General features: G+C 38.0%; 2 protein-coding genes across 2 annotated transcripts in view; both read left to right on the plus strand.

The window, feature by feature from the left end:
- Positions 45 to 1922, plus strand: LOC104792819 (serine/threonine-protein phosphatase PP1 isozyme 4; the record flags this gene model as incomplete). The annotated part of the gene is given in 4 exon segments (XM_010519048.2): positions 45 to 271; positions 658 to 1217; positions 1305 to 1506; positions 1618 to 1922. Coding segments are annotated over 3 exon segments (966 nt in total). The 3' UTR covers positions 1494 to 1506; positions 1618 to 1922.
- Positions 3076 to 9927, plus strand: part of LOC109133369 (subtilisin-like protease SBT4.1) — a 9483-nt gene continuing 2631 nt past the window's right edge. Inside the window, exons 1-4 of the mRNA XM_019246416.1 lie at positions 3076 to 3294; positions 3596 to 3687; positions 3801 to 3892; positions 9531 to 9794. Coding sequence (XP_019101961.1) covers positions 3205 to 3294; positions 3596 to 3687; positions 3801 to 3892; positions 9531 to 9794 — 538 coding nt within the window. The 5' untranslated portion in view covers positions 3076 to 3204. The remainder of the gene's footprint in view (positions 3295 to 3595; positions 3688 to 3800; positions 3893 to 9530; positions 9795 to 9927) is intronic.

The following is a 9927-nucleotide window of genomic DNA, read 5'->3' on the forward strand; positions in this document are numbered from 1 at the left end:
TTTTTTTTTTTTGAGGTCGAAAAAATTAGGGTTTATTTTTTTTGGGTTCTGTTAATGGCGACGACGACGACGACGCAGGGGCAGCAAACGGCGATTGATACGGCGGTTCTTGATGATATAATCAAACGACTCACGGAGGTTCGGTTAGCTAGACCGGGAAAGCAAGTCCAGCTCTCGGAAGCTGAGATCAAACAGCTCTGTACTACAGCTCGAGATATTTGTCTTCAGCAACCCAATTTGCTTGAGCTTGAAGCGCCCATCAAAATTTGTGGTATTGTTTTCTGTTCCTAAAAATTTCATTTTAATTCGTCGAACCGAATTGAATTTTTTAGGGTTCCTATTGTTTGTCTTCGCGAGTGTGTGGGTTTTTGGATAATGTTGTTTGACCACTTTCTTCTGATTGGTGTTCTGAAGAATCTGAATGAGAAATGTTGTTTTGGCTTTTTTTTTTTTTTTTGTGTGGATTGTGATTGAGTGGATAGGCCTCCTAGTTTAGCTTGTTGCTGGTGTTGAGATTTGAATAGATGAGAGAACTGTTGAAATGCTATTTTCGTTGGAACTGTTGAAAACATCCATTTTTGATTATGAGTTTGTAGTTAACTGTTTGATAGGTTCAATATAGTGATTTGTGGTGGTGTGAATGAAATTTTTAACCAGGGGACATACATGGGCAATATAGTGATTTGCTGAGGCTATTTGAGTACGGTGGTTTCCCTCCTAGTGCCAATTATCTGTTTCTGGGGGACTATGTGGACAGAGGCAAACAGAGTCTTGAAACAATATGTCTGTTGCTAGCTTACAAGATCAAATACCCTGGGAACTTTTTTCTACTAAGGGGAAACCACGAATGTGCTTCTATCAATCGGATTTATGGGTTTTATGATGAATGTAAAAGGAGGTTCAATGTGAGGGTATGGAAGGTTTTCTCAGATTGCTTTAATTGTCTTCCTGTTGCGGCGCTTATAGATGACAAAATATTGTGTATGCACGGTGGGCTTTCCCCTGAGCTTAATCATTTGGATGAGATTAGGAACTTGCCTCGTCCAACTATGATTCCGGACAACGGGCTGCTCTGTGATTTGCTTTGGTCTGATCCTGGGAAAGATGTTAAAGGATGGGGATCGAATGATAGAGGGGTTTCGTACACCTTTGGTCCTGATAAAGTCTCTGAGTTTCTTACAAAACATGATCTAGACCTTGTTTGCCGTGCCCATCAGGTATATATTTCGAGTCATGTCACACTTTGATTCTACTGCTGCTTTTGGGGATGTTAACAAGGAAGTTGAAAATTTTGATGATGGCAGGTCGTGGAGGATGGCTATGAGTTCTTTGCTGATAGGCAACTCGTGACGGTGTTTTCAGCTCCTAACTACTGTGGCGAATTTGATAATGCTGGTGCGATGATGAGCGTGGACGAGAACCTTATGTGCTCATTTCAGATTTTGAAGCCCGCTGAGAAGAAGACCAAATTCATGATGTCCACAAAGATTTGATCCTTCCATTGAGGTTAGTCAATAGACTGTCCTTTGCAAAAACCAAAACGTAACAAGTGAATGAAAGGATTCTCTGTCAAACTTTAATTTCCATGGGTCATTTCAGTTTTCCTTCTTTTCACAGATGGATTTGGCTATGCTTGAGAAATCGATATTGAAGATTTGGCGTTAAAGTGTGTACTGATGATGGTAGTGAGAGCTCTTGGAAAGGAGCAAGACCTTGGTCTTCTAATCTTTTTTCCCCAAATTCACTCTCTGCATATTTTTAATTCACTTCTTTTATGGGCTTTTTTAGATGATTTCTATCTGCCTGTTGAAAAGCACATAGTTGGTGTGTACATGCATATGATCGTTTCTTGGATTTAGGACACCAAATGAAATGATTGATTGAAAAATCAAAAGTTAAGTAAGATGAGCTTCGTCTCTTAAGCAGGATGTGAAAGTGAATGTAACGCATATAGACATCTTCAATTAATCATCATAAAAGTCTAATGAGCATCTAAAATCAGACAAGAACAAGTTTCACACATGTTCATGTGAAGTGGCGGCAAAGAATGTGGGCTATTCAAATAAACCAAGAAATGGCCACTCGTTTTGGTATAATCGTATGTGAAGTGTGATATTGATATATTATCCGTTAGGTGGACTCCGGAAATAGAATAGAATATAATAATTAGAGGGCATGAAATTGTATGATGTTAGAAGTAAACACCGAAGCCATAGCTCGTAAAAGTTACTTTTTTTTTTTTTTTTCCTTTTGCAAACGGGAACCAAAACCACATGTATCCAATTCCGTAGACATATATTATGTCATTATCATATCTTTGAATATGTTCATATTCTGAGTCCATTTCCGGTATCCTTCGATCATAGTATCCTCAAACATTTCCTACATAGTATTGTGACCATGTCATATTAGCCTCAACTTTCCATTGCGCCATTATATACATTATTATTTAGGCCTTCGATTGAAAACAAAATATTTCAAAAAAAAAAAAAAAGAAAACTTACTTTAAATATTTACTTTTTTTATAAACATTTTCGTAAATTGAAAATAAGCGTTAGACGTAAAGTGCAGTTTTCAACCATTGCCTTTGTCATGCAAGTTTACAATNTTTTTTTTTTTTTTTTTTTTTTTTTTTTTTTGTGTGTGGGTTCATTTGAAGAAGATAATAAAATATAGACTGACGTAAACACAAACAAACAATTGAAAGATGATCGTTACTGTCTGACCAAATTGCGCTCGAGCTGGACCTTACAAGTTTCATTGAACCAAGCATTTATTATACACATGTGCGTGAAACCTCACGTTTTCTTGACTTGTCACTTGAATCAATACCGTATACTCCTGATTTCTAGTAAAAATACATTTTTTTTTCATCATGGAATTTCTCAAGAATCACCAGAAAATGCATGCAACTTCATAATAAGGGAATAAGATTCTCATAAATTGATTGATAAGCTTTTGCACGATGAAATGTTTGGTTTCAATCTTCTCCTCCAATTTTCCTCTTCTTCACTCCTTTTTGGTCCCAATCTCCTTCACGAACTTTCTCTATAAATAGAGGCATCAAGCATTAACATGCACTGAAACATAACTTAAAAACACTAGAGTGATATATATAACCTTAAAGAAAAGAGTTGACGAAAAAAAGCCTTAAAGAAAAAGAATTAAAAAGATTGTTCTAGTGAGTGAGTGAGTGAGTGAGGGATGGCAACATCTTTTCGTACCTTCCTCGTCCTTCTTCAACAGCTACTCTTTTTCGTTGCTTCTTCTGCGGAAGCAAACGACCCGCGAGAGGTGAGAAAAAAATTGGGCCTTTTTCTTTACACATTCCCCACACTAATCCGAAACCCTTTCTCGTGAATATATTTGTTAATTAAATAATTAATAATATTAAGTCTCGTTTAATTGACATGCACTAATCAGAATCACTATTCCGTTTTGCTTTTATTTTCTTTTGTGCATCTTGCTTGACATACATACACATAGTCCACGTAGTTTCCCATATCCAATGTTTCTATTTCTATTTTAGGACAATGATAGCATAAAGAATAATGTTTGGATTTTGACATAAAACTTGTTGCTTTGTATGGCACAGACATACCTTGTGCAGATGAAAGTTGGAGGGCATCGATATGGGTCAAGTTCCGGTCACCAGGAACTACTCTGCGAAGTTCTTGACGACGATAGGTTTTAATTTTTTGCCTTGTATATTCGTTATAAATCATATCGGTTTTGATGACATGTATAGGTCAAAATTCCCGGGAAAGCTAATTAATCGTTTTGTATTTCAACACATGCAGCACTATAGAGGATGCATTTATCTACAGGTATAGTGAGAGTTTCACCGGTTTGCCAGCAAGACTCACACAAAGTGAATGTCAAAAGCTGAGGAGTAAGACCACAATTGCTTCGTTACGTTTGCGTTTCGATTTATTTTATATATACTATTAGAGTATGAACCGATTATTAAACATTGGTTTAACTGGGTTATCTTCGGTTGTCTAGCTGAGCTGATTAGTCTAACTATAAAGTACTAATGAGTCAGTTAATTGGGTTTAAGCTTTCTGTAACAAACTTTATCTTGGATTAATAAGAAAACTAAGTTTCTCTCTTTTCTTCGAGCTTCGTCTCTCCTCCGTCGCATCTCAGCTATCTCCGGTTAATCGGAGTTTATTATGGTACCAGAGCTCTCCAATTGAGTTTCTATTGCTTCAGCATCTAGCGATGGAGATGAGTTTTCCGATTTGCTCTTGTTTTCAATTTGTTCAAGAACTATTCGCCGTTGTATGTGATTTTCTCATTGGAGTCTTTTACACTTTTCTGATTCTCTCAATTCTCTTTTGATTGACCTTTGTGAGTTCGATTCTTGTTTTTGATTTCTCTTTTCGTCTCACTTTCTTTGAAATTTGTGATTCTTGCTTTGAGAATGACTTCTTCTAGTAATACAAATGCTCCGATGAAGCGATCCTCCACTCCGAACCCAGTGAATGTACAACCACAATATCAAACTGATCAATATGAGAATCCGTATCATCTGCATAGTGCTGACCACGCAGGACTTGTTCTCGTCTCTGATCGTCTTGTCACTGTTTCTGATTTTCCTTCCTGGCGTCGATCGGTGTGGATGGCTCTTAATGTCAGAAACAAACTTGGATTTATCAATGGTACGATCTCAAAACCCCAAGAAGATCATAGGGATTTTGGTGTATGGTCTAGATGCAATGATATGGTATCTACTTTATTGATGAATTCGGTTGATAAAAAGATAGGACAGAGTTTACTTTTTATTCCTACTGCTGAAGGAATTTGGAAGAATATATTGTCTCGTTTTAAGCAAGATGATGCTCCTAGGATCTTTTCTATTGAACAGAAGCTTAGTCAGATTGTTCAAGGATCAATGGATGTGTCTACATATTATACGGCTTTGCTTACTTTGTGGGAAGAACATAAGAATTATGTGGAACTTCCAGTATGTACTTGTGGAAGATGTGAATGTGATGCAGCCACTAAATGGGAACGACTGCAACAACGAAGTCGTGTGACTAAATTTTTGATGGGTTGAATGAGGGTTATGATCAGGCTAGATGTTCATATATTAATACTTAAGCTGATCCCTACCATTGAAGAAGCCTTCAACATGGTGACACAAGATGAACGACAAATAGTGGTTAAACCGACTACAGGAATTGACAATGTGGCTTTTCAAAGTGTAGCTCCGATGAATGATGCAGAGAGTGCCTATATAGCCGCTTATAACACTAATAGGACTATTCCAAAGCCTATTTGTTCTCACTATGGCAAAGTTGGTCACACTATTCAGAAGTGTTACAAGTTTCATGGTTTTCCCCCTGGTTACAAGACTAATGCTACGGGATACAATTACAGACCTCCAAATCAGTTCCAGCCTCGGTTGCCTACAATGCAGTCTCAGCCAACGATGTCTCAACAATCTTCTAACCAAATGGTGCCGTATGCAAATTCTATGCAAAAGGCTAATGCAGTTGCTCAAGTTTATTCAGAGATTGGAATGTTTCCGACTGAAGATGTGTCATATGGTCTTGTTTCTACTCAGTATCCACAATACATGGTTCCCAATGGTGTTCCTGTGAGTTTACAAGGATTTACACTACAGCAAATTGATCAGATGGTTACTCAATACAAAAGTCAAGTTCAGGTTCAAGAGCCTATAGCTACATCTTTTGTTTCTAGTATTCCTACTGCTATGGCCACAATCTCTAAACATGGTTTGATGGCCGAGACTTCTACCTCTGGTATCACTATTCCTTTTCCTATGACTTCTCTTAAATATCAAAACCATATTCTAACTTTTCAAAACCATATTCTTTCTTCTTTACAACAACTTTTATCGCATGATGCTTGGATTATAGATAGTGGAGCTTCTAGTCACGTTTGCTCTAATCTAGCTTTGTTTACAGATTTACGACCCGTTACAGATATTACTGTGACATTGCCGAATGGTACCAGGGTTTCCATTACTCATATAGGCACAGTTTACATTTCTCAAAAATTGATTTTATACAATGTTTTGCATGTTCCTGATTTCAAATTTAATTTGATTAGTGTTAGTAGATTGGTTAAGACATTATCTTGTTCTGCACATTTCTTTGACACTTGTTGTTTGATTCAGAAACTTTCTCAGGGCTTGATGATTGGGAGGGGTAGAGTCTTTCAAGACCTTTACATTATGGCAACTGAGAATACTTCCCTCTCTCCATCTCTTCATGCAGTATGTTATTTGTCTGCTTCTATGGTCTCTGATGATTCTCTTTGGCATCAACGTCTTGGACATCCGTCGCATATAGTTCTCTAAAAACTTGTTAGTTTGATTCCTTCTTTAAAAAGTTCTTCTTTAGCTTCGCATTGTAGCATTTGTCCTTGAGCTAAACATAAAAGGTTAGCATATGTCTCTCATGGCCATTTAGCAGATAAGCCTTTTGATTTAGTCCATCTTGATGTATGGGGTCCTTTTAGTGTCGAGTCTGTAGAAGGGTTTCGCTATTTTCTTACTCTGGTTGATGATTGTACTCGTACTACATGGGTTTATCTCTTAAGAAATAAAAAAGAAGTTCATACAGTTTTTCCTATCTTTCTTAAACATGTTAAAACGCAATATAATAGCACTATTAAAGCCATTAGATCTGATAATGCCTCAGAATTAGCATTCACTGATATTATCAAGGAACAAGGAATGATTCATTATTTTTCATGTGCTTATACACCACAACAAAATTCTGTAGTTGAATGCAAGCATCAACATCTTTTGAATGTGGCCAGATCTTTACTTTTTCAATCAAATATACCTCTGCAATATTGGACTGAGTGTGTGTTGACTGCAGTATTTCTAATCAATCGCATGCCTTCTCCTGTTTTAACTAATAAATCACCATATGAACTGTTGCTTGACAAATTACCCGATTATAGTTTACTAAAAAGTTTTGGTTGCTTGTGTTATGTCTATACTATTCCTCATGACCATCATAAGTTCTCTCCTAGAGCTAAATCTTGTGTTTTTCTAGGGTATCCAGTGGGTTATAAGGGATATAAGGTCATGTATTTAGAGTCTAATGTCATTTCCATATCTAGAAATGTTGTGTTTCAAAAGGATGTTTTCCCTTTTAAGACTAGTTCATTACTATCATCTGCTGTTGATATGTTTCCCAATTCCATTTTGCCTCTTCCTATTCCATTGCATTTTGTAGAAAGCATGCCTCTCATTGATGAAGATTCGTTAATTCCTACTGTACCATCTGCACCATCATTAGAGCATGATCATGGTACCATTCCGGCTGGCACTGTATCTACATCTGCTACGGATCATACCTTTGTATCTAACGTTAGACCAAAGCGACAGTCTAAAGCTCCTAGTTATCTGGCTGGGTACCATTGCTCTCTTGTTCCTTCCATTTCCACTTTACCAGCCACAGTGCTAACACCTTCCATACCTACACCACAACCACCACCACCACCTCCTCCTCCTCTTCCTCTTCTTCACTCTCTTCCTCCATCACCTAAAAAGACTACACCATATCCCCTTTCTTCTGTTTGTACTCTTGATCGATATACACCTTTGTTTCAATCCTATATTTTTTCTTATAGTTCTGAAACAGAACCAAAAACATTCCATCAAGCCATGAAATCAGAAAAGTGGACTAAAGCAGCAAATGATGAGCTCTTTGCTCTTGAACTTAACAAGACTTTTGCTGTTGAGTCTCTACCTGCAGGGAAACACGCGATTGGATGCAAATGGGTTTTTACTATCAAGTATAACTCAGACGGTTCTGTTGAACGGTATAAAGCGCGCCTGGTTGCGCAGGGTTTCACACAACAGGAGGGGATTGACTATCTCGAGACTTTTTCACCTGTCGCAAAACTCACCAGTGTTAATCTGCTTCTTGGCCTTGCTTCTGCGAAAGGTTGGAGCTTGACACAAATGGATATCTCTAATGCCTTTCTCCATGGTGACTTGGATGAAGAGATATACATGAATCTTCCTCAAGGTTATACTCCTCCACCGAGTGTAGTTTTACCTCCAAATATGGTATGTCGTTTGCTAAAATCCTTATATGGTTTGAAACAAGCCTCACGACAGTGGTATAAACGTCTGTTAAGTGTTTTCTTGGGAGCTAATTACGTTCAGTCTCCTGCTGACAATACACTTTTCGTTAAAGTCTTTATGCGTCCATCAGGAATTTGTTCCATTGTTGTTGTGCTCGTTTATGTCGATTACATTATGATCGCAAGTAATGATGATGCTGCTATCCACGACTTGAAGACCCTTTTGCGATCAGAATTTAAGATAAAGGATCTTGGACCAGCTCGCTTTTTCCTTGGATTAGAGATTTCACGATCATCGGAGGGCATCTCAGTCTGTCAACGCAAATATGCTCAGAATCTGCTTGAAGATGCAGGTCTCTTAGGCTGTAAACCAAGCTCTATTCCGATGGATCCAAACGTGCGTCTTACCAAAGACTTCTATATCTGACTATCACTAGGCCGGATATTACCTTTGTTGTTCATCAGCTGAGCCAGTTTATATCAGCTCCTACTGATATTCATCTTCAAGCTGCCCACAAGGTTCTCCGTTATCTCAAGATGAATCCAGGACAAGGTTTGATGTATCCTGTCACTTCCGATCTCTGCTTGAATGGATTCTCTGATGCAGATTGGGCTACTTGTAAGGAGACACGGCGTTCAGTCACAGGATATTGTATTTACCTTGGTTCTTCACTCATTTGCTGGAAATCTAAAAAGCAGGCAGTTGCAAGTCGCAGTAGCACTGAGTCAGAGTATAGGAGTATGGCGCAAGCAACCTGTGAGATCATTTGGTTACAACAGCTACTCAAGGACTTACACATTCGAGAAGCTGCACCTGTCTAGCTGTTTTGCGATAATAAATCAGCTTTACACATCGCCATGAATCCAGTCTTCCATGAACGGACTAAACATATCGAGATTGATTGTCACACCGTACGGGATCAACTCAAGAAAGGTACCCTTAAAGCACTCCATGTACCAACTGAAGAACAGCATGCAGATATCCTTACCAAGTCTCTCCACCCAGGACCGTTCCATCATCTGTTGCAGAAAATGTCTTTGTCGAATCTTTATCTCCCAAACCAGACACTTCGGAAATAAAGATTTGAGGGGGACGTATTAGAGTATGAACCGGTTATTAAACATTGGTTTAACTGAGTTATCTTCGGTTATCTAGCTGAGCTGATTAGTCTAACTATAAAGTACTAATGAGTCAGTTAATTGGGTTTAAACTTTCTGTAACGAACTTTATCTTGGATTAATAAGAAAACTAAGTTTCTCTCTTTTCTTCGAGCTTCGTCTCTCCTCCGTCGCATCTCAGTTATCTCCGGTTAATCGGAGTTTATTATATACATATATGATCATTACAATATTATAATAACAAGTGAACGCAAAAAAAAAAAAATTATAGCCTAGTGGTAGAGTTTAATTGATATGTTGTAATAACGGAGGGATGATGTTAATGTTCGATGCAGGGAGGAGAGAAGTATTGGAAGGGTCACGTAGCAGAGACCTAAAGCTTCAAACGACAAGATCATGGGACTTCATGAATCTAACATTAGAAGCTCAGCGAAACCCCGAGAATGAGAGTGATTTGGTGGTGGCTGTCATCGACACGGGCATCTGGCCTTACTCTGAGGTCTTCCTTAGCGACAGCCCTCCTCCTCCGGGTTGGGAGAACAAATGCGAAGATATAACTTGCAACAAGTACTATACATTTATCAACCGTTCTCTTTTTCATTAGACTTTCTTTTAGTATCGATCTTGGTTTAGTATGTACTCATAGATCCGTGTGGGATTAGTTTGGGCTCAAAATTTACGTTATATAAACATTTATGTATGATGAAAATAAAAAGATTTTTTTTTTTTTTT

Source organism: Camelina sativa, chromosome 6 (genome assembly GCF_000633955.1).
Source record: "Camelina sativa cultivar DH55 chromosome 6, Cs, whole genome shotgun sequence".
In the NCBI taxonomy this organism is placed as follows: Eukaryota; Viridiplantae; Streptophyta; class Magnoliopsida; order Brassicales; family Brassicaceae; genus Camelina; species Camelina sativa.